The 25,576-nt window shown below is 38.9% G+C and overlaps 1 protein-coding gene across 50 annotated transcripts in view; it reads left to right on the forward strand.

Annotated features, from left to right (window-relative positions):
• Positions 1 to 17,479, forward strand: part of Map4k4 (mitogen-activated protein kinase kinase kinase kinase 4) — a 177,071-nt gene extending 159,592 nt beyond the window's left edge. For 26 of the 50 annotated variants that reach the window (XM_069988556.1, XM_069988565.1, XM_069988589.1 and 23 more), the window contains 8 exons: positions 62 to 232; positions 6,041 to 6,184; positions 8,676 to 8,810; positions 11,568 to 11,668; positions 13,499 to 13,648; positions 14,147 to 14,306; positions 15,519 to 15,658; positions 15,878 to 17,479. In XM_069988556.1, the coding sequence (XP_069844657.1) occupies positions 62 to 232; positions 6,041 to 6,184; positions 8,676 to 8,810; positions 11,568 to 11,668; positions 13,499 to 13,648; positions 14,147 to 14,306; positions 15,519 to 15,658; positions 15,878 to 15,961 (1,085 nt within the window). In that variant the 3' untranslated portion in view covers positions 15,962 to 17,479. Of the gene's footprint in view, positions 1 to 61; positions 233 to 6,040; positions 6,185 to 8,675; positions 8,811 to 11,567; positions 11,669 to 13,498; positions 13,673 to 14,146; positions 14,307 to 15,518; positions 15,659 to 15,877 lie in introns of all 50 variants that reach the window. The other 24 variants (XM_069988552.1, XM_069988551.1, XM_069988564.1 and 21 more) reach the window with 2 other exon arrangements.
• The last annotated feature ends 8,097 nt before the right edge of the window (positions 17,480 to 25,576 follow it).

Consider the following 25,576-nt stretch of genomic DNA (forward strand, 5'->3'; position numbering starts at 1 on the left):
AGAAGAGAGACAGGAGTTGTACGTGTGTACAGAAAATAATTTCAAATGTATTGTATTTCAGTAGGATTTTCCTGTGATGGAATAAGACCTGAAGCCATAAGGCAAGATCCTACCAGGAAGGGCTCAGTGGTCAATGTGAACCCTACTAACACTAGGCCACAGAGTGACACCCCCGAAATTCGTAAATATAAGAAGAGGTTTAACTCGGAGATTCTGTGTGCTGCTTTATGGGGTAGGTATCTACTGCCATTCTTATTTTTACTCGAAGGGAAGATTGTTACTTGTTTTTTAGAAAATAACCTTTGAATATTGGGGAGGTATTGCGGGGGGCGCAAAGGCCAGTGAATCCTGTAATTCCCCTCCTGTGGCTAAGTGTGCATTAGTGGGATTGAGTGTACATGCTGTGCCTGGAGTCATCTCAGTAACTGGGCATTAGAAAGAATGATCAGGACTGGTTTCTTCATGTAAAGGGGAGCTATGAAAGGATGAAACAACACTTGGCCCATGTTTGGATGAAGTTCATTTAGATGCTTTGCTTTTTTAAAAAAAAATTAATTTAATTTTGTTTTTGTTTTTGTTTTTCAGTCCATGGCCTTGAACTCAGGGTCTGGGCACTATCCCTGAGCTTCTTTTGCCCAAGGCTAGCTCTCTACCATTTTAGCCACAGCTCCACTTCCAGGTTTTTTGGAAGTTTATTGGAAAGAAGAATATAACAGACTTTCCTGCTCTAGCTGGCTTCAAACCATGATCCTCAGGTGGCAGCCTCCTGAGTAGCTAGGATTATAGGTATGAGCCACCAGCACCTGGGCCAGATGCATTGCTTTAAATGTTAGATCCCCCCCCCCCCTTGTTTTCTGTGACTTGGGCCTAGCATCTAAACAAGACTTAAAAAAACAGTTGCTGATCAAAAATTTGTAGGAGAAATGGTGGGACAAAGGGTGAACTAATTTAGCAGTGATACTCACTAGACACTGTGTTGGTAATGAACTATACAATTTAGGTGGGGAATTGGGGTAGGAGGGAAAAAACTGGGAGAAAATGAGGGAGGGTGTAAAACTGTTGAAAAAGAAATGTGCTCGTTACCTGACTTAGGTAACTGTAACCCCTCTGTATATATCACCTTTATAATAACATTTTAAATAAAAAATTCTAGTAAAAAAATAATAAAAATAAAGGAACTAGAAATGGTTAAAAAAAAAATCTATAGGAAGGACTGTTGACCTGCCTGTGTTTGTGCAGCATTTCAGAACTTAAGACAGTGTGAGAGGACATTCTTGCACACAGGCATCACTGCCTTCTCAAATGCTGAAGCGTAACTTTCTGCTAGCCCTTGGCCTGTACTTGTCCTTATTTTGTATTCTAGCTCATGTTTTGTTTTTGTTTTTCCACTGCCTTCAACACTATATTAACTATTTTAACAAGAAAATAGTCTCGTATTCCTTCATTATTATACATATAACTGAGCAGAATGCATGAGAGATCCATTGGTTTGAGTTCCATGGTGCATGCTCCCCAAGTATATTCATTAAATATCAGTGTCTGCCACATTCCCCACAATGGTGAATCAGCTCTCCTCTCCTCATCACCAGGATACTCATGCATAGCCATTCTCTTCCTTTTGCATGTATGGAAATCTGTGATGTTGACATGAGGCCCTCAACTTCATCTTTTGAACATCGGTGTGTTCCTATTACTACTACTTTCATTGAAGAAGGAGCTCTGTCCTTCTCATCCATCTTTTTTACTTTAGCCTATCCTTGGCTTCTCTTTTGCCATGTTACTAAGCTCCTGTTTAGCCCCTCTCTTTCAAGGTTGCTGGAGCAGTTGTCAATACCTATTAGAAATATACCAACTTGTTTATCTTGTAATGTCAGGATTTCTGCCTTTGTTACAACTAAAGCATACTTTAAAGCCTGTGATGATCATGTCATAAGGATTTTTCTTTATTATCAACTAAGGTAAAGAATAGCTTTTTCAGGGATAAGGGCATTACATGTCAGCACCTAGTACAGCATCCACAGTGTTTTTTTCTCAGTAAATGTCAGTTACCATCATTTCACAGAGTAGGGGTGCTCATCATTTTAGTTTATAGTAAAGGACTCAAATGGGAGTGTTTATATCCCCAAAAATTATTATATTACATTCAGTGTATAAATGTGTAGAGCATGTCAATTCTCTTTGTAGGTGGTGACCCATGTTTACCAGATGGCATTTTGTCCAGAATAGATTGGCTTGGTCAGAGTCTTACATTTCTCCAATGATTTAGGGGATTCTGGACAACCCCCTACCCCGCCCCGCCCCACTCCACCCCCACCCCGCTCTCTCTCACTATATATATGTATATAGACACACACACACATATATATATATATATACATATATACACACACACATACACACATATATATATATAAATACACACACACACTCTTGACTGATTGCTTTTTGTTGTTTTTTTTCTATGAACTAGAAGTTTTCTAAAACTTTTTTTTCTAAATAGCTTCTTTGATACTTTTAAGAAAATTGGGGAGTATTTCAATTCTGTATTTTTAAAAATGCAGTGAAACTACCTGGCACCAGTGGCTCATGCCTGTAGTCTTAACTACTAAGGAGGCTGAAATCAGAGAATCTTATTTCAAAGACAGCCTGGGTAAAAACATCTGTGAGACTCAGTCTCCAAAATAACTTAGAAAAAGTAAGGCTGGAGTTGGTAGTGTCAGCTATGAGCAAGAAAGTTTGAGTCCCTAAATTCAAGCCCTAGTACTGGCACAAAAAAGGGGGGGATGCAGTGCAACTTCCTCTTTTATCATCATGTAAAGACTAGTTAGAGAAATGACAACATTGAAAAATATTTCTATAAATTACTATCTTTGAGATGCTCTTGGGTAGAAGCACTTCAGGAGTTGATTTTTTTTTTCTTTTTTTGTTTTGGATCTGGGCTCTGTCCTTGAATTATTGTGTTCAAGCTAGCACTCTACTACTTGAGATACAACTCCACTTCTGGTTGTTTTTTTTTTTTTTTTTTTTTTTTTTGAGTGGGGGTGATACTTAATTGGAGATCGTCTCACAGACTTTCCTGTGTAGGCTGGCTTTGAACCACAGTCCTCAGATCTCAGACTCCTGAGTAGCTAGGATTATAGGTGTGAGCCACTGGCACCTGACTAGGGATTGATTTTCTTAGACCACTATGATAGCACTCACCGATTTCCTCTTAAGTTAAAAATGAGTCTTTTTATAAGATTCAGACTCAAAAAAGTTAAAACCTTTACTATTGGAGCTATATCCATATTGGAGAAAATTCAGAATATGTTAGGGGCTGGGAAGGTGGCTCAGTGGTAGAGTGCTTGCCTTGCATGCAAGAGGCCCTGGGTTCAATTCCTCAGCACCACATAAGCAGAAAAAGCCAGAAGTGGCACTGTGGCTCAAGTGGTAGAGTGCTAGCCTTGAGCTGAAGAGCTGAGGGACAGCACCCAGGCCCAGAGCTCAGGCCCCATGACTGGCAAAAAAAAAAAAAAAAAAAAAAAAGAATATGTTAGAGCTAGCATTATTTTGGAATTGTAAAGTCCACACAGAGGTTAGGTTAGTGCTTTGTACTGCCTAAAAATGCTTGCAGTAAGCATTCTTTTTTAATCATCTTAAATAACTAGTTTTTACTTTGTAAAGTGCTACATCATATATTTTCAATTACATATTTTTAAGAGTCTTGCTTCATGCCTGGGCTGGACTGAACTGCAGTCCTCCAGTCTGTACTTCTCTTTGCTCTGGAATGACAGATGTTTCCCTGAGCTTGGGATGACAGATGTGTGTGACCACACCTAGATTTGATTAAGAATTTTTAACCTGGGCTGGCCTCCAACCACAATACCCCATTTTCTACCTACTAAGAAACTAGCTTTACAGACTTGAGATAGGAGTCTGTGTTGCCCAGATTGGCCTTGAATTTCCAGGGCTCAAGCCATCCCTTTACCTCAGCCTCGAAAATAGTTGGGGCTATAAACATACATTAATGTGCCTGGCTTACTACTTATTACTGGCACAATTTTTTTTGGTAATGGAGTTTGAACTCAAGACCTTGTGCTTCTTAGACAAGTGTTCTACTGTTCTGTACTGGTTACTTTTTAGATAGGGTGTCATTTTCTGCTCAAGTGTGCCTGTATACTTCAGTTCACTTATTTTAGACTTTCCACAGTGGTTGGGATGGTAGTTGCACACTACCATGCCCAGTTTCTGTTGAGATGGAGTCCTGAAAACTTTTCTGTGCGGGATGGCTTGGAACTGCAGTCCTTCCAGTTTCAGCCACCTACAAAGCTAGAATGAAAGAGGAATGTACTGTACCCAGCTAAGAATTTCAAAGAACTTACCTTCTCTCGCTTGCCTCATACTACAATCCCTAGGCTTTCAACCTCCAAATTGGCTAGGTTGACTAGCATGAGCCACTGGTTGCCTGGCTTATTGTGTTTGTTTTTGTTTTTGTCAGTCGTGGGGCTTGAACTCTGGGCTTGGGTGCTGTCCCTCAGCTCTTCAGCTCAAGGCGAGTGTTCTACCGGTTGAGCCACAACACCAGTTCTGGTTTTCTGGTGGTTTATTGGAGATAAGAGTCTCACGGACTTTCCTGCCAGGGCTGGCTTTGAACTGTGATCCTCAGATCTCAGCCTCCTGAGTAGCTATGATTACAGGCGTGAGCTACTGGCGCCCAGCTGCTTATTGTGTTTTTAATGAGGTGTTTTTTCCCCCCTGTTGGAGCCAGTTACTTTGGCACATCATTTTGATCATGATTATTTTCTATTTATGTTCATTATGAATTATCTGCACTTAATATATTGCTTTGCCTACAGTATCATAATTTATCACTGAATTGAAATGGAATTGTAAAGCATTTGTTGTCAGCCTACATAGAATTTTTTGGATACAATTTTTCAATTTTTATAGTTTTTAGTAGCCTAATCAGTGAACTCTTAAAATAATCAGGAACAGGCAGTCCTAATGTAAGCATTAAAAATTTTATTTATTGCTAAGTTAAAAATTTATATGTCTTCAAATTATTTTGTAAGGGAGCCTTAATGTAGACATGTAAAATTTACAAATTAATATGTAGCCATAAAGAAAGTAGCAATTTTTACAAAAATGTAAATGAACATCTTTGAATATCAGTTGTAAGGTAGTCAAGGTATAAACTAGAGTGAGAACAAAGGAAAGGAAAAGGAAGTGGCAGAAAGAAGAGGTATTACCTCTGGTGATAATTAGCTGACTTTCCTAAGTGGGAAAAATGGTTGCAGTAGAAGGCTGTACCAAATGGAAACACAGGGAAATTGTGGATTGTTTCTTAGATATGCTGGAGCTCAGGAGGGAATGTATGTCAGCACTCAGCAAGCAGTAGCAGCATCTTTGTAAGAAACTGAGAAGGGATAAAGAAACAGGAACTTGCTTTCTCCAGCAGAAGAATTGGAAAACCAGGGAAGTCTATGTTCAGAGTTTGGATGAGATACAGGGCAGGTCCCAGTATTTAAATATTCCTAAGAAGTGAAGATTGAGAGAACTGAATGCAATTGTATTGCTGATGGTGGAGACTGAGTGATAGAAGCCAGATCATAAACTGATAAAGATTTATAGAGGGCTCTGTCTATAAATATAACATATTCCAATAGTTTGCCAATGAAGGTGAAGAAAACATGGAGAGACCATTGTAACAGATTAACATTTGTTCAAGTATCTTTTGTGCCAAATAGGTGTAGGATATATAAAGCCACAAGATAAGTGAGTTTATAGCACAAGGAAACTGAGGAAAGGATGGATTGTGAAGGCAGTTGAAGGGATGAGGTGTCCGTTACATCTTATTCTTAAATAAAATTTTGTCTCTATCACTTCCATATACTGGTGCATTGCAAGTTTGGTTGCTTTAGCTTTCCAACTATTCTAAGAATTTCTTTTTCTGAGTTTCTAAGAAAACTTCTTTCCAAGTAAGGAATGTTATTCTTCCTTACAACATAGCTGCTTGCCAATTATAGCATAAAATTCAGGCCTTTCTGTGTCCTTGAAACAGGAGTGAATTTGCTAGTGGGCACAGAGAGCGGGCTGATGCTGTTGGACAGAAGTGGACAAGGGAAGGTTTATCCTCTCATCAACAGAAGGAGATTTCAGCAAATGGATGTGCTTGAGGGCTTAAACGTCTTGGTGACTATTTCTGGTAAGTGTAAAGCAGAACTGTGACTTGGTTTACAAATATTCTAGAACCTGTTACCTCATTTTCTAATGTATTGGCTAAATTAAATACAGCAATATTAGTTTACAGAAACCTGAGAGGAGAATGTTCAAATTGTGGCAGATAACCAATTTCTCCTATTACTAACATTTTGTATTAGTGGCACATTTGTGGTATATTATTTTAATGATAAGACACTATTAAAGTTTATGTTAGAGTTCACTCATTCTCTTAACTGTGTCAGATGGAAGGGATCTGCCATTATTTAGCAATAGTTCGATGCCCTAAAGCTTTCTATTTATCCTTTTTCCTGAGGTTCTAGGAACAATGATCACCTATTGCCAAATTATCCTATTCTTTTTCAGTATCTCCATATCTTTTTCGTATTCAAAAAGGTCATAAGTTGTATCATGCAGTGTATAAAGTTTGTATGACTATGAATCTGGATCATACAGTAATGTAGCCTTAGGTTTGTAGATTGGCTTCTTACCCAAAACATTGTGTGTGTGTGTGTGTGTGTGTGTGTGAAATATGTGGATCACAATTTTGGTTCCTTCCTGTCTTTTGGTGACTTAATATCTCATTCTTTTATATTTCTGAGTGATATTCCATTATATTAGACTTGGCAAATTACTTTTTAGGTACAACCTTAAAAGCATAATCCATGAGAAGAAACAGATAAGTTGGAAATCAACTTATTGAAGGACATCTTGGTTGCTTTTAAGCTGTGTCAAGAATATATAAGCTTTTTTGAAGCTTTTTTTTTTTTTATGAACTAGCTTTTACCTCATATTTGACAAATGCTCAGAAACCCAACTAACTGGAGTATATGCTAAGACTGTTTGGTTTTGTAAGAAACTGCCAAACTACCTTTCAAAATGGCAGTATCATTTTGCATTCACAGGCAATAAATGAAAGTTTCTGGTTGTTCTCCATCTCCGTTAGCATTTTGTATTGTCACTGTTTTTGCATTTTAGCCATCCTATTAGTGTGGAGTCTCATTGTTTTGAGTTCCTTAATGATATATAAAAACTTGAGTGTCTTTTCATACATTTATTTGTCATCTGTATATTGCATTGGTAAAGTACCTTGCTTAGATCTTTAGCCTGTTTTCTAATTGGATTGCTGTTTTCTTATGTTTCAGTTTTAAGACTTTTGTTTATTTTATTTAGAAGATTTTTAAGTATTTTATACATACTTTTTCCCTGTGACTTACTACTCATTTTCTTTACCAGTATCTTCTGGTATTTTAATGATTGCTTTTTTCTTTCATGGATTGTGGTGTTTTTGTGTGTGTGTGTGAAACTACAGAGGGGTTACAATTACATGAGCAAGGTAATGAGTATCAAGCATTGTTGCCTCCTTCTTTGTTTCCCCTTCCCTTCCCTTCCCATCTCCCACCCCTGGCCAAAGTTGTAAAGTTGGTTTTTTGACATAACAACTTATACATCTCATTGTGGCAGTGGGTCCACCTGTATCCCTATTTAAACGATTTGTTTTTTCCCTTCCCCTGGATTGTGTTTTTAACTACAAAGTTATTGCCGAATCTAAGGTCCACTTGGATTCTCTCTTCTCCCACCCTACATCCCTCCCTTCGTTTGTGTTGTATGTTTACTAGGCATGTGTGTACATCATGTGCAAATTTGTGAGTGCCATAGCTTGATCAAGTTGGGAGGGCTGACATCTTGAAAGTGTGGGGCCTTGTCCATGAAATGGAATGTTTCTTCATTTGTTCAGTTGTTCTTTAGTATCTTTCATCAGTTTTGTTTTACTAAACTAGATCTTGAAAAGGGCTATTTGTTAAATTTATACCTGTTTAAGTGTTTTTAGTGATAATATAGTTGTGTGTACATGTGAGTAGATGTGTTGTGTGTGTGTGTGTGTTTGTGTGTGTGTGTGTGTGTGTGTGTGTGTGTGTGTGTGTGTGTGTGTGAAGGTGTGTTAATGTCAATATTGGAGCTTGAACTCAGGGCCTTTCACTCTCTTAGCTTTTTGCTTAAGGCTGATAATCCACCACTTGAGCCACACCTCCACTTTTGGATTGTTTGCTTGTTAATTGGAGATAAGAGTTAGAGGGATTTCTCTGCCCTGGCTGGCTTCCTGCCTTGATCCTCAAATCTAAGCTCTTGAGTAGCTAGGATTACAGGCATGAGCCACTGATGTCCAGTACAGAATTTTGTTTAGGAGTATGGCAGTAAACAGGGATAATACTTATTTCACAGTATTACATTATAACTGTTATTTTTGAAGTAAGTGTGAGTTTATTATTCTTTCAAAACCTTCTCAACTTGCCTATGCCCAATGATAGTTCTATAGGAGTTTCAAAAGTTCATCTGAAAAGTTTAAATTGAATTTCGGATAAAACCTATATAAAATAATTTCCTCAGGGTGAATAATATTTACTATTTATAGAAGTTTCTTTGAAGAAATCTTTTTGTTGTACATGATTGTAAAATACTTATATTTATTTTGCTAGGCAAAAAGGATAAATTACGTGTTTACTATTTGTCCTGGTTACGAAATAAAATACTTCACAATGATCCGGAAGTTGAGAAGAAGCAAGGATGGACAACCGTAGGAGATTTGGAAGGATGTGTACACTATAAAGTTGGTATGTTATATTAGATTTTAAGTGATTTGTTGTTTCAGAGTTTAATAATGGTTTAGTTCATGATTCATGTGTTCTTTGAAATTTATAGTAATAATCTGTTTTTAAAACTCCTTGTGGTGACTCCTTTGTGGTGTTCTGTTTCTAAGGTGTCTTCTGACCTGAAGTCTCATTTAGACAATGCCTCACTACACTTCTGAACTTACAAACAGCACAGATTTGGATCTGTGTTCTCACTCTGTTCTTAGTCTTCTCTACATCTTTATCTCGTGAGAGTCTTTTCATCCTTTTATTACTTTATTTCAAATTATTTTCTCAGTGCTAGGATCAAACCCAGGACCCTGTACATCCTAGGCAAGCACTCTTTGAACACTCTTGGAACATCTCTAATCCTCCACTCCTTCTAAAAATTAGTTTCCATGCCTTTTGTGGCTCAAAGTAACCTTTTTAAGGAATCTCTGCCAAATAAACCAGCTGGCTTGATTCTTCCTTTATACTGCTTGTTCATTCTCTATTTGAAGGATGATGCATCCTGAGCAGTCACTGTAAGAACATTTGAGAATTTGGCCTGTAGAATTATGGCTTGTTTTACACCAACTATACTGAACAGAACTACTGTGTTCTCTGATGAATGAGACTGGCTGGCTGGTCACTGTGACATGGCAACTGTGTTGTTTTTTTTCTTGGAGCAAACCCAGTATCAATTGTTCATTATATGTGAGGGAGAAAAACTAGTACTAATGTTAGAGAAAATATTGGACGAAAGCTGAATTAAAGTTTTATTGGAATGGTGATATATACTAGTAGTATTTGAAATACTTATATACCAAAGACTTATTGAAGATAGGGACCCATGAAATGTTGACTTTTGCTTGCATACTTCTTATGTATTTATGAAAGCACATACCATACTATAGTCTGTTCTTCTGCTTCCAAGAATATAATTTTTGACATTTTTCTTGTTTATATAATATTAGTCCTAGTATATATTCTAGGTGTTCAATAGCTGCATGTTTAATAGCAGTTGCATTAGCATAGGTATACAGATGCAAAGCATTTCCATCATTTCGCAGTGCTGGTTTAGTCAGCCTCTTATAATCCTTGATATCTTAATCTGCGATCCCATTTTCATTGTTAACAATGATAATAGGATCTACTACAATATTTGGAATACTTGTGGGTGATGCTGTAAAGTAATGCTATTTCTTTGGTATAGATTTTGAGGTGATTTTCTGTGCAGTGTGTTTGTGAAGTATTTTATTTGATGAGTTAGTGCTAAGGTCATCTACAACTAAATTTAATAAGCAAACCAGTAAGTAACAAAGGAGTCATAACATAAATGGATTATCCTGTAGGGAAACTGTACTTGTGATAAGGAGTATTAGGTTATGCTGAATTTTTCATAATTCAAACAATGTATCCCAGATATTTTCTGAATATAAGAGTAAGCAATATATTCATTAATTAAGTTTACTGTTGCCTCCAAGAACAGGAAACTATTTTAAAAATACTTAAATTGATTGAAGTTAAATAAATCTTAAAAATTTAGTTCCTTAGTGGTCCTAGAATATATTTTAAGTGTTCAATAGCAACAAGTGTTTAGGAGCTGTGTTGTATTAGCATACATATACAGCATTTCCATCATTTCAGAAAATTCTAAGCAGTGCTGGTTTGGCCAGCCTTTTATAATCCTTAGTGCCTTAATAATATCATTGATTTCTTGTTTTTGAGAGTGTGTATAATCTTAACAAGGAAAGCTATCAAGTCAACAAGTCTTTTCAAATATTTAAGTAATAGTATATTAGTTTGTATAGAGATGGGTAGGTATATGTGTAGGGTAGGTATATGTGTAGGGGAGCAGTAAGTCACATGTGGCCAAGGGTATATGAAACATTCAAAACCGCCATGGAAAGGAGGCAGGTGTTTTTTTATGGTTAAAAATAGACTTGCTTTACTGCTTCTATTCTGGCTCCTAACTTCAGGTAAAATTCTAGAACTCAGATATGGTCTACAGTAATACTGGATCTTATGCATGGATAATTCGATTTCCTGGTAGAATTCAATACTCAGAACTCTTTTGATACAATCTTCTGTGTTCCTCAGTCTATGAAAGCCCCATGAAGACCCTTGATACTTCCTTTGTGATTCAGGAGCTTCTTGGCTCATCAGTCATGCCATTACCTTTTGAAGTAATATTGGGCCCTCGAGACAATAAAATACTTAGAATCTAAAAAGTTAGGAACATTAGTGAAAATATACATTGATAATATAGAGAAGAACACTAGAATTGAACCTAGCACAGGATCAGGATCGGAGGATGGAAAATCATAGGTTATACATTGAAGAATGGTAAAAGCAATGTACAAGGCCTGATCTTGATCTGCATTTTTTTCCTTGCTCATTTCAGTGACTCAATATAAGGCTTTTTTTTTTTTTTTTTTTTTTGGTCAGTCATGGGTCTTGAACTCTGGGCCTGAGTGCTGTCCCTGAGCTCTTCAGCTCAAGGCTAGTGCTCTACCATTTGAGCCACAGTGCCACTTGTGATTTTCTGATGGTTAATTGGAGATAAGAGCCTCACGGACTTCCCTGCCCGGGCTGGCTTTGAACCATCCTCAGATCTCAGCCTACTAAGTAGCTAGGATTACAAGTGTGAGCCACCAGCACCCAGCTACAAGGCATATTTTTAAAGTTTGAAAAAGATAGCTAAAGTTCTTTGTTGATACTGACATGCGTATCTTGCTTTTTATGTTTGTTTTTCAGTAAAATATGAAAGAATCAAATTTCTTGTAATTGCTTTGAAGAGTTCTGTGGAAGTCTATGCGTGGGCACCTAAGCCATATCACAAATTTATGGCCTTTAAGGTAACAACAGCAAGTGCATTTAAAGTAGTATTAACTGTGTAAGCTAAAAAACCATAAGCTAGGGATTTAGTTTAAAAAGCCTGAAAAAATAAAATGAATAATATAATACACTATCTGTTAATACAGAATATAGTTTGGTCATAAGAGAGGCAATTTGTAACATAATAAGCTTAGCTGCTTCTCAAACCCATACAATAAAACATTACTTTAATCATCCATTAAAAAGCAGATATTCATATAAAGACATGAGTATGTATAAATAGCTCGATATATGATTGAAAAATATTCATCAGTTCAGTTCTAAGTAGAATACCTATTAAAAATTACAGCAGTTCTTAACATAAGAAATGGAAATGAATGAAGTTAAAATATATATAATACAGTTCTATTTTTCTTTAAATTAAAAAAAATGCCAGGTGCTAGTGATTTATGCCTACAATCCTAGCTTCTTGGAAGGCTGAGATCCAGCGGATCACAGTTTGAAGCCATCCTGGGCAGAAAGTTGGTGACACCATCTTCTAAATAACTAGACAAAAACAGAATTGGAGGTGTGATTCAAGGGGTAGAGCACCATCCAAACAAGCCAAGCAAGAGTGTGAGTCCCTGAGTTCAAACCCTACAACTGCCCCTAAATATGATGGCTTTGCCATTGTACATACAGTTTTAGGAAAGTAAATGAATGAGCCTTTATAAAAAAATTAGGACTGTTTTCTAGTTGTGAGTTCCTATATACTCAATTACCTATATACTCAATTACCTATATGTCTCTGGGAATTATGTTTCTAAAGAGTAGTGAATAAATTTTTTGTTTTTTTTTAGTATTTTTAACATTTTGAAAAAAGTTGTTTTTCAACACCCCTTTGAACTAGAAAATTATCAATATTTTTCATGCATATTTTTAATATAATTTAGTTTATACTAAATATAATTTTATGAAATTCTTAATTAAAATTGGTATTGCTGTCATTAGGAATGAATTGATAATATCATTTCTGATATTAGACACAAAACCTTGAGAGTAGCTTCTGAACCATTATAGTGGCAAATAAGAAATTAAGACTTTTTCATACAGAATTACTCTACTTAAAACAGTTTTGATTTGTTTGGTTGAAAGGGTAAATTTCAATAATTTGGAAAATTTATATTTTGAAGATGGTTTTTCTTATTTTCCCCGTGAAGCTGAATGAGTTAGGAAGTAAATACTAGTGTTTTTGAATAAAGATAATTCATTAGAATATTGTATTGTATTTTGCAACCTAGTTCCTTTATATACCAAGAGCAGTACTAGTTGCTTTTATACATATCATCTTATTTAAACCTGTTTTGTTTCATCACCATTCCATTCCTGTGAGCTGTCAATACTGCTAATTAATAAAGACCTGAAGCTATTTAGCACAATACAGATCCAATACTAGATCTTACTGTTTAGTGAGAAAATTAAAGTAAGGGATATCTATAGCTCTTCTAATAACTGTATAGACAGTTGGATCATAATCCTAGTATGTGACTCTTAGGACTTCTCATTCCAACACTGCTTTAGAATAGTCAAAAAATGTTCTGCAGGAAGTCTTCACTGTTTAACTTTTCATGTTTTCCTGGTCAAGAAAAACAACAGTATAGTAAGTGATAGCACTGATTCTTGGGCTAGGTAGGAGGGATTTGGGACTTGATTTCTGGAAGAAATGTCTTCCAGATACTAATTATATATATACTAGCATAATAAAATCTTATTTTATAATTGGATAACTCTTAGGCCTAGCTTCTCCAGTCTGAGCTGCTAGGACTAAGTTCTGCTTCATCTAATGCTCTGTTTTGATTACTTCTTTGTAGTCATTTGGAGAATTGGTACATAAGCCATTATTGGTGGATCTCACTGTTGAGGAAGGCCAGAGGTTGAAAGTGATCTATGGATCCTGTGCTGGATTCCATGCTGTTGATGTGGATTCAGGATCAGTCTATGACATATATCTACCAACACACGTAAGAAAGAACCCACACTCTATGGTTGGTTGACTGGCTTCACTTTGTTTTGACTTTTCCTTTACTCTGCTTAGTGAACTAACACAAGCAGGGTTTCCTTATTTCCCCAGGTTTGGGGGTGAGTATTTAAATGAAGTATCATTTTCAGTAGCTCCATGCTGTAAGACAGGTGGAAATCTACCTTCCTGGCACTGTGAAGCCTTCCTAAAGTCATCTCATCTTTGCTTTGACTAACATGGGATGGGTTTGGGGCAGTTGCTGATAGTCCAGAGCACCTCTGAGTTGGGAATGGTTCTCAAATGGAGCCTACCATCCAAATATGTCTCAAGAGTCTCAGAAAATGTGAGTCAATACATAACCTGGAATGGTAGACTTGTGGGTATATATCACATGGATTTTCTAAAATATTATTTATTTCCTATTGTACAGTCTTAGCACTTTCACAGGGCTGGAAATAGCTATAAACATGCTCCCCTACACTCTGTTCCTCTTCTCTAGATCCAATGTAGCATTAAACCCCATGCAATCATTATCCTCCCCAACACGGATGGGATGGAGCTTCTAGTATGTTATGAAGATGAGGGGGTTTATGTGAACACATATGGAAGGATCACGAAGGACGTGGTTCTACAGTGGGGAGAGATGCCAACATCTGTAGGTATGTAACAGAAGGATGAGGCAGCATTTGTAAGCTTTCTCTTAAGACTGCATCTAGTTTTTGTACTTATTCATTCATTCATCTGTTGGTTCATTTATTTGGAGAATTGAATTCAGGGCCCAGCACATGAAGGCAAGGGCTCTACTACTTAAGCCACACCCCAACCCTTTTGTTTATATTTCATTTTTGAGATAGAATCTAACATTGCTAGGCTAGATCTGAACTCCCAATCCTTCTGCCTTGTCTCAAGTAGCTAGAGATTACTGATGCATACCAGCTATGCCCAACAGTCATACTAATTTTACATGTTCAAACCTTTTGAGCAGAATGATTGGCAATATATTGACAGTGGAAAGTTACATTGTAGGAATAAAGGATGATGGTGGTATCATAGATGCATTTAGAACAAAATCTAAGTAATTACTATAGACTTAAAAACTATATTATTCCTATCTCTCATTCAATCCTTAAGACATCCAAAGAAAATAGGGCAAATTTGTTTTTTTGTTGTTGTTGTTTCTGTTTTTCTTTGTGTGCCTGCATTTGAACTGAGGGACTTGAACTCAGAGCCTCATTCTCTCACTTAGCTTTCTTGCATATTGGCTGGCTTCAAATAACAGTCTTCCAGATCTTACCCTCCCCAGTAGCTGGGAGTGGGTTACCCACTGGCATCTGGCAGGGCAGATATTTTAAGACTGATTTGTGAAAAGAAAGGAGAGGCAAAGAATGGGATATGATTTGCTGCAGGACAGAGCCACTGCTAGAAGCAATCTTGTATCAGGAACAGAGGCTCGTATTTGAAGTCTTCATGGCTTTGTGTTTAAATCTCAAAGCAATTTTAGTTTTATTGCAGATAAGTCCCTATCGTTTTCCTCATTTCTTGCCCCCTACCTTCTCTCATGGCTGGATTGATGGGAACATGTACACCAAACTCTATACAAAGCTACAACTCTTTTTTTTTTGTTAAATGGGGGGTTTATTTTGATTGTATTGGTCTTGTTTTTAGATAATGTTATAAATTGAACCCAGGTTTTGTGCTTGAGGTAGGTAAGCAGTTCGTCACTGACCTGATTCCAGCTCTGAGGCAGGCTACTTAAAAACAAAAATCACTGAATTCTGGGTATTTAGGTAAATGTTTTTGCATGTATAAGCAACTTCTTTTCAAGACTGGTTCCTCACCTTAATGGTTTGTGTTTTTCCCTTCCCCTAAAGCATATATTCGATCCAATCAGACAATGGGCTGGGGAGAAAAGGCCATAGAGATCCGATCTGTGGAAACTGGTCACTTGGATGGTGTGTTTATGCACAAAAGGGCTCAAAGACTAAAATTCTTATGTGAACGCAATGACAAGGTAATGTTTCCTTATGATTTCTTTTTAGTTACTACTATCTTTCAGGAATGGGGTATTTTTTGTTGACTTTGATCATGTATTCCCCTAGTTTAATGGATTCTGAAATAAATTAAGGAACTTTTTAGATTGTCTTTATAGGCATATTTGTAGGGACTGATTGGAATTCCAGAAAGGTACCCCGTGGTCTGCTAACTACCATTTCTTCTCTTGCTTTTGCAGGTGTTTTTTGCCTCTGTTCGGTCTGGTGGCAGCAGTCAGGTTTATTTCATGACCTTAGGCAGGACTTCTCTTCTGAGCTGGTAGAAGCAGTGTGATCCAGGGATTGTTGATCTCCAGAGTCTTCAAGATCCTGAGAACTTGGAATTCCTTGCAACTGGAGCTCAGAGCTGCACCGGTGCAGCCAGGACAGCTGTGTGTGCAAGCCTCGTGTATTGGCTCTTCTCTCTCCCTTCCTTCCCACTTTTTTTTTTTTTTGCCAATTTCTCTTTTTTCCTTACTCAAAAATAAATCAAGGCTGCATTGCAGCTGGTGCTGTTCAGATTCTACCATCGGTGCTAGAAGTGTTTGGGGTTGAGCATCAGGCCAGAAAGAACACCTTACCTGCAGCTCCAGAATTCCTTGTCTCTGAGTGACTCTGTCCTGTTGGGTGTCTGAAGGTGGCGACAATGAACATGCCATCGGTTTTGTTGGCGATGGGCACAAGGAGGTGAAGAGTGGTGGCGAGAGGAGCAGTTGGCTAAAGGAGAGAGCAGATTAATATAGTAACATTAACAATGTATTTAATTGACATTTCTTTTTTGTAATGTGACAATATGTGGAGAAAGAAGAAGGTGCAGGTTTAAGAAGTTAATATTTATAAAATGTGAAAGACACACTTAACTAGGATAACTTTTTTTGTGGGCGGGATTGGGGTGGGGTGGGTTAAAGGGTCCCATTTTGTTGCTTTGGATTTTTGGGGGGACCGATGATGTCCTGGCCAACAACTCAGTCATTTTTCTGTGTACCAAGTTTTACCTAAATCATGTGCAGATGGTTCTAAGAAAAGAAAAAAGAAAAAGAAAATGTGTGCATTTTGTATAATGACCAGAACTTTGTTGTGTGACAGTATTAGCACTGCCTCAGTTAAAGGTTTAATTTTTGTTTAAACCTAGAAGTGCAACAACAGTTTTACCACAGTCTGCGCTTGCAGAAGAAAGAAAAATTCAACCTACATGTTTATTATTATTTTTTGCCTACCTCATTGTTTTTAATGCATTGAGAGGTGATTTTAGTTTATGTTTTGGGAAGAACACCTTAATGTTTAATTTAATACCAAAACTATCCAATTGGAGTTTGACTGTTATTTTTGTCACAAGTTTAAGCAGGCACAACAAAAACTGTTCGTGATGGTGAAAAGGGCATTGTGGCTGTTGGAATTTGCTTTCTAAGTTTAGAAGGCAGAACGCTTCATTTTCACCAGACTCACCATTAGAGGTTGATGGTCAGCTGTTGCCACCAACACATGTGATCTCATTGCTCTCATTGGGGTTGGAAGCAGACGGTGGTCAGGTTAGAATAGTCACACAAAACTGTCAGTGTTGCAGGAACCTTTTCTTGGGGGTGAGGGTATGTCCCTTTTCTAAAAATGCAATGCACTAAAACTATTTTAAGAATGTAGTTAATTCTACTTATTCGTAAAGATGACATCTTCCTGTGTTCTAGGTGTAATTTCAGAGCCCTGGCTTTTCTTGTTTTATCACTTGCTCTCGTTCTCTGTTTTTTAAACTAATTTTACTTTATGAATATGTTCGTGACATTTGTAATAAATGTCTTGAGTAATAATTTTTTCCTGGCTTCCTGGTCATCACTCCATTTGAAGGATGCTAATGTCTCGGCAAAGAAGCAGCACACGGTCATGGCTTTGTTCTCTTGCTATACCTTGTTGTGCTCTGAGTGGAAATACTGAGTCATGGCGCTCTGAACTCTATTCCCCCAGACAGAAGCTTGGTGTTCTCTAGGCTTCATCTGCCTACATGGTTAATTTTCTTTTATAATTGTGGATGGGGGTTTTCTTCTACCCCCTTCCCTAAATGTAAATTATCTGCATTTATTTGCCAAGCTTTAGCCTAAGCAAGCCTGTATTATTGGTATCCCTTCTGCAGCTGGTCATTTTCTTCCTCCTGAGACAGCAGTGCTAAAGGCTCTCCTTTGAGCTACAAAACATCTAATAAATAATACATAAAATGTGAAAAATACAAATGCTGAAAAACAATCACTGAATATATGTTCACAAAGACAAGTTAAGCTGAGAAAACCTTACTCTGTTTTGGAGGGTCAATTAGATGAGAGTGTTTTTTTCATCAGGTATGATTTTGGAGTGGTGCTAATGGCTAAATAATATTCTACTGGTTAGTGGTTAACTTAGAGAAGGTTGAAGAGTTAATCCAGCTGTCAACTGGCATAGAGCAGATTTAGTCACCAAAGGACTTCAGTCAGATTCAAATTTGTGCTGGCAGTCTACTATCTGTGGTTAACCTTTTCATCAGATGGTGTGAATGCACGTATCAGAAGGAGACTGAACTACTCAGGTAATTGTGGCCCTAGCTCTAGGGACATTTAAAAGGTGGGCAGATGATGAAACACCAAACAATTGAAAGTAGTAAGTACCAAAGAAGATGGTGTCACGGTCCATTATCCACAGATCGGAAGCTCTGTGTAAGTTAAGTGCTGTGCTGCAAATAATGCCAACATCCCATTGAAAATAAGTATCTAGAACTTGTGGTTCAAGTCACAGCTGTGGCTGCCCCAGGTCCACAGGCTAGGGATCTCAGTGGCCACTGTCCTGGTGCTGAAACAGGATCCTTTGTCCTCGTGGATGAGTTCCTGGCATTCCTTTCCTTGATGTCTAGTTCTTCCCATCTTAACCATATTACCACCTTATAAACCAGGTTGAGATTAAGTTGCAGCAGTGAGGCTTCTCCATGAAAGATAACGAGCTGTTGAGATTTCCCATTCTTGTAGGACAGGACTGTTTTTTCCCTTTGCTACATTACAGTGATTTCTCCACAGAACTGTAGAGTGGGAGAATTACAAAAGACAACAGTTTCAGGATGATGCCACCTTTGAACTATTGGGGAAGTACTCTTCTACACAGAAACAGTCCACTCTGTACTAAGTACAGAGTTTTCTATCATGCACATTTTATGTTGGAGGAAATATTTATAAAGATGGATTTATTACACTAATGGTTTATTTTAAAATAATTTTTATGGGTTAGGTTTTGCCTTTAGCACACTTAAATGGTGATTAATAACCCCTAATTATGCTAATTAAAGATTTGTTAGACAATAATACAAATGACTAGCTGCATTAAATTCACTAACCATAAATCTTCAATTCAGACTGGTGGGAAATATATACCATCTCCCATTTTAGCAGTGCTAACTTCTCTATATTATGAAAATTTGATTTGTTCCTTCCCTGCTTCTTAAGTAAAAATGATCTTTTTAATGTATGAGTTTCAAGTATATTCTCACCCTTCAGGATGTATTTCCTTCATGTCAAACCTCTATTTCATGCTTGTCCCCCTGCTCAGAGCTCTCCACCCAGGCCAGGGTACCAGGCTCCCAGCAACAGGATGGGGGCTTGCCCAAAGTTTGCCAGGATCATAAAGTACTCATGCTTGCATGGAGATCTCAGAAATAGAGGAGCTCCCTATCACTGTGTTTCTGAGGATAAAATGGAGTCAAGTGGGTCCTTAAGGAAGAAGTAAGGCTGAATATTTGCAAGGCTGAAATGGATCAAAAGGTAAAAAAGTGTAAAGGCTAGGAGAAGTAGTCCATTCATAATAAGCCTGATCACTGGATGGTGTAAGAGGGTTGTGTCTGAGCTCTGGTGAAGTGGATGTGGTCATCTCTGAAAGATCAGGGCCTAGTTCGTTGGGTCAGTGCCTTTCCTACACCTACTATGCCTACTGTCCATCACTAAATAATCAGCTTTACTCCTTTATGCTACATAGTAGCAATTTCATTTCTCTAAGATGAAAAATAAACACCTAGGCTGTCAGACATGAGTAAAATTTTCTCTTCCTACATTAGAGGAAGCAACCAGGGTCAAGCCAGCCCTGTTCCTGTCAACAACTCTTAAGTTTTGACATCATAGTCAAAGTCAACACAAAATGGCTGCTTTGACTTGCATGTGATACTCTCAAAAGAAATACTTGCTCCCAGTTTCCTTTATGAGGAGTTTTGGAAAGTGAAATGGTTAGGGAATTAAACATCAGGGAAATTGTAATGACATTTTCTTAAGAAGGACATGTGCTCAAGTATTAGGTTCTACTACCTGGTCTTTTTTAAGGTTAATCTTCTGTTTCAGAATCTTCCTGAATCTCATCTTTGTACCTGCCTTGATGCATTTGTGCATGTCTTGTCCTATTTCGCAGTCCTGTTCACATGTATTTCCTGTCTGGATATGGATACAGAGCCTGCATCTCAGACTTGTTAACCATATATCAAATTCCAAACCTGCTCTGCTCCTCATTTTATTGCCCAGAACATGCATTCAAATAACAGATGAAATAGCAATGTTCATTCCAGGGAACTTCCCCCCCCCTTCCTGCATAGGGGGCTGGTAAGGAAGCATATACGTCTAGCCAGGCCACTGGTGGTGTCCAGGACACTGCCAGGTCACTTTATCCATAACACCCCTCTACTACCAGCTGGAGCTTGGCTTGCTGTGATAACACTATAGGGTCTCTAGTACAATAAAAGTCTTTGTGTGGATCTGTATATCTGTTGTTAATACAATTTCTAGACATCACCCCAGAGAGATGTTCCATTGTAGCTATTGTCTTCAGTTCCTCCACCAGTGTAAGCTCTAGGCAACCTCTCATTGAGTTTTCTTCTTGACATTGTCTGGACCACATTGTAAGTGGTGTGGTCCTTTGTGACTGACTTCTTGGGAGGTGGCATGTTTTGTAGTTTGTGTTATAGCCTGTGTTGATATTTATTGGCATTGGTTCTTCAGCTGTGTAGCAAGTGTTTCCCTCAGCTTTGGAGCTGACTACCACATCCATACTCCGCAAGTTCCCTATCCTCAAGCAAAAGCTGTGGAGTTAACCCATGGGGAAATAGCCTTAAAAGCCATCCCACAAGTAGATCTTTTCTAAGGCATATTTTCAGTTTGGGCCTGTAGAAAAGTGTGCCCTTCTTCCAAGCAATTTTAATGATGAATATCAGGTTCATTGTAAGTCAGATCTTGGAGGTCAAGATTTGGAATGAGGGTCATTCTGGAAGCATCAGGGCCATGTCTACAGACCTGGGCCCTCACTGCTATGGGATGCCAATCGTAGCAAGGCTGGGGCTCTTTGACTCTTCAAACCTGACACTGTTCACAGCTAGGAAGGGATGCAGGAGCTTGCTCAATGGCTAAGGTACTTTTTTTTCTTTGGAGGCAGATAAATGCAACAGTCACATTTCAACAGCACCTTGTCTTACCTTGCATGTCTTACTGGCAATGGTAGGACATGTTCTTAGGGCTACCTCTTGAAGAACAAACTGTCCCTGGTCTTCCCTTGCAAGGCACATCATTGAGTAAGTGGGAGCTACTAAACTTCTGGGAACTTGGCATTTTGCTTAGACAAGTTAGGCAATCCCTGTGTGCTGAGCAGTCTTAAGGTACAGGGCCCCTGGGGGGAAATGACAGAGGAAGCCACAAATGAGTGAGCATGTGACTTAAAAAAGTGCTCGCTATTCTAGAGATGAAAGCAGAGCTTCTAGTCTAGTCTCAGTGTATAAGTAAAACTTCTACACCTAAAAGCTTCAACAGCAAGTAGCTGCCATAAGAGCTAGTATGAGTTTGGACTGTGGGTGTAATGGGAGGTGCCACCCATATGCACCCAGATTCCCTGTACGTGAATCTAGACCATCAGCCTCATCACAGCAGAGTAGCCCAGCTGGAAAGAGCCCCAGGTTAGTTGCAGTAAAGGTTGGTTGAAAGAAAGGGCAACAGAAATGGTAGAAGGAATTAGGCAAACCTCTGGTGATCCTTGCCTTGTTTTGTGAGTAGTGATGACAATGAGAGCAGTAGGATTGTGTGTATTTGCTGCCCTCCGCACTGGGTGAGAACTTTATACATATCTTGTCAGCCTGCGGTAAAGGTACCCCCCCCCCGACTTTATTTGAAGGCATCCTATGCAAAAGTCAAAATGGCAAAATTGGGGAAAGTGGATGAAGCATATGGGACAGGATCAGACTTGGTATGAAAGGTATATATAGCATTGGCCAGGGGTAGGCAATGGGTTTCCAGTGCATAGCCAAGCCCATGTCCCTGCTGGTGGCATGTTTGGTGCTGTGGTTCTTCAGATGCTGGAAGGCATCTGCCTTGAGCTGGTTTGGTACAAGGTATGTACAAGTGTGGTGATCAGTCTGTGAGCCATTTGAGGACAATTTTAATCTCCCCTTGTGAGATGGCTTTGGTAGTCCTTGTAGCTATGAATGGGCAGGAGTGAATGAGGATTCAGGCAGCAGTGTTTCTGTGGATGCCACAGGAATGGGGTCCACAACAGCCAAGATCAGGACTTCCTCTAGCTCCCTCGAGGACCTCTGGAAGGCTCAAGACATTTGATTTTGCCTCCCAGTCACATGACTGGCTCCCCCAGCTTTCCCTCTCCTCTACCCTGGCCAGTAATCAGATTGAGAATTCTGCAGGCTTTGTCACCACCTGGGTAACTCCTGCTTCATCTGAGGGTGAGCTAATGTCTGCTCTGGCTTGCACCAGAGAGCTTTCCATTGTTAACCTTCTAGGTTGCAAGCAAATACATAGTCACAGACCAATCTGCTTTAGCCTTACAACTTTACTGAAGAGCACAGAATGCCAATATTTAGGCAGATTTATAAAGCACTGGTATAGGTTTTAAGTTTAAATGTATGTTGTTCAAAGATCAAACAGTGAAGACAGCCTGCTAGGCTACTGGTGTTCATAATGGCATCTAGCAATGTCAAATGGATGTTTCGTTTTTAGTTTTGAAATAAAATGTTCATGACCACACATAATATGATTATAATTCACCCCCTTAAGGACTATAAATTAGGTGCTCTGTCTATCTTTGGCTTTCTCACATTTAATTTGTAGTAGAGACAGAAAATAAAAGCTTTGCAAATTGTGGAAGGGGCTCAGTGTTCTAAGACCCAGGTTTCTGGCTAGAGCTGGATAAGTGAAATTGATCTATTTGCAGCCATGGTCTCCATCTTAGGCAACATTTTACTGGAATCATGTCTCAGTCAGAGCAGATACAAGTTTGCAGAGCTTCAACTCAAAAAGATGATCAACATAATATGTGCCAAGGGATAGAAACACCAGCCTTTGGAGATGAGCAGACTAGTCCTAATTCTGGACTAGTCTGCAAATTTGCCTCTGGCTGAGACATGATTCCAGTCTTCAGTGGTGTGAATTTGTCCGAAGACCCCGTTCTTCCTTGCAAGACTTCCATGTCCTGTCAGAACACAGCTTCCTGCACTGGATTTCCTCCATTTCCTCAAGCAAAGAGGTGCCCCACCACAAGTTGCATGCTGCAGGGTCTGTGCAACCAGGAGACGGCTTTTCCTGGCAGCTAGTGGTTTAGATAGAACACTTGTCCTGATTGGAGGAAGGGATTATCATCAGGAACCTGTGAGTCGCAAAGCAGCAAATAAGGGCCCATCCTGTCAGGGAAATGAAGTTCTCAGAGAGCTTACTGCTAGCTTGCCCCCCCACCCCCCACCCCACACACACACTGTGTCCAGGTATTGGTTCCTGCCATTGTAAAGTCCATTAAAAAGATTGGAGCAAAGACTGTAATAAAGTAAAAACTGTAATAGCAGCTGGATAATTTGGTGTCCTCATGGTGCATTCATATGTAACCTAGTCACTAAGAATACACTGACTAGCAATATTTTGAGTATGACTTCTTCAGGAGTCACTCCATACTGTTGTAAGAGTTTGACCTATCACCTTGGAGTCCAGACAGAAACTCCTTGGCTGGTGTTGAAGTAAGGCCCCCTCCCATCTTAACTCTTCATGCCTCTATATCATTCTAGAGAGCGAGCTAGTACCAGGGCAGGTGTTGTTGCTGTTGCAGTGTCAGGAGTTAAGAGAACTCATCCTTAAAGATGGCCCAAGTGGTAGACTACCAGCCAAATGAGACCACAGGCCCTGCTAAGCCCAAGCACCAGTACACACACACAAACACACACACACACACACACACACACACACCTCATAGACTACCAGCCAAATGAGACCACAGGCCCTGCTAAGCCCAAGCACCAGTACACACACACACACACACACACACACACACACACACACACACACCTCATCCTAGAATCACACACACACACACACACACACACACACCTCATCCTAGAATCTGCCAGAAGTAACAACTTAGACCACAGGCCCTGCTAAGCCCAAGCACCAGTACACACACACACACACACCTCATCCTAGAATCTGCCAGAAGTAACAACTTCTCATCTTACACACACACACACACACACACACACACACACACACACACACACACACACACACACACACACACACACACACACACACACACACACACACACACACACACACACACACACACACACACCTCATCCTAGAATCTGCCAGAAGTAACAACTTCTCATCTTGTAGGACTGTGCCCTCATCTGAACCTTCAGCTAATCCAATTTAGCAATCGGAAGTTGTTTTTTAGCCAACATAAAACTGAATCTAATATCAGGTGCTGGTAATCATGCTTGTAATCCTGGCTACTCAAGTGACTAAGATCTGAGGATCCTGGTTTGAAGCCAGCCAGGGCATGAAAGTCTTGTGAGACTCTTATCTCCAGTTCACCATCACAAAAGCCAGATGAGGAGCTGTAGTTCAAGTGATAGAGTATTAGCCTTGAGTAAAAAAACTCAAGGACATCACCCAGGCCTCAAAACTGAGTTCAAGCCCTAGGACCTGCACGCACACGTACACACACACACACACACACACACACACACACACACACACACACAGTATGTGAGGCATCTCTGTCAAAAGGAGTGTTTTCATGAGTTTGTGCACTAAGTTTATAATCCATTCAGGAAATATTTATAAACTATTCTACTTTTATTAGCTATTATGCTACATTCTGAAGTGATTGCAAAAAGTGAGCAAAGAGGATGAGATTTTTAGTTCAGATCCAAAAGAAAGCTTTGGTGAAAGAGACCAACTTCTGGGCTGTAAACACATAGCTCTTCCAACATTGAACATGCACCAACTCCCCAAGAAGCTTGTTAAAATATGATTGGGCTTCACCCTGCAGTGTCTTGATTTTTCCAGGTCTGAGTACATCCAGAAAATGTACATTCCTTACAAGGTTCGAAGTGGTGTGGATATTTCTGGTCTGGGAACCACACAAGGAGAACCATTCTTCCATAAAAATTATTTCAAGTAGGAGAACTAAGGGCACTAGATAACGCATGAAGATTAAGTATGAGACAAGTTCACCAGTAGCTAGAAACAGAACTCCCAGAAGAGGGAGTTCGGGCCAGATAGTACTGTCACTTGCCCATAATTCCTGAGCTTTGCTAGAAAATTTCTTAAAGAGAAGGAAACAGAGACAGATGCCAAATCTGTGTGTATCCCTACAGCTTGTTTTGTATATACATATCCATTGGTAGAATGTATTTTGCCTTTCTACTGGAAGAGATTATTAACTTATAGTTGATTGCTTTCACTTAAAGAAATTGGTGTTGACCCTTCTATTGCTTCCTATGAGAATGGATGGATGGATTTCAGGACCAAAGCAAATCACCAGGTATCTGAAAGACAACTTCACTGCTAAGACTTCTAGTTAAGAATATAGGAAGTTTGTGGTAAGGGGGAAAATAGAGGAAGACAGGAATTTACTGAAGTCCTAAC

This window comes from Dipodomys merriami, unplaced genomic scaffold (genome assembly GCF_024711535.1).
Source record: "Dipodomys merriami isolate MVZ:Mamm:240054 unplaced genomic scaffold, mDipMer1.0.p SCAF_36, whole genome shotgun sequence".
NCBI classification, from domain to species: Eukaryota; Metazoa; Chordata; class Mammalia; order Rodentia; family Heteromyidae; genus Dipodomys; species Dipodomys merriami.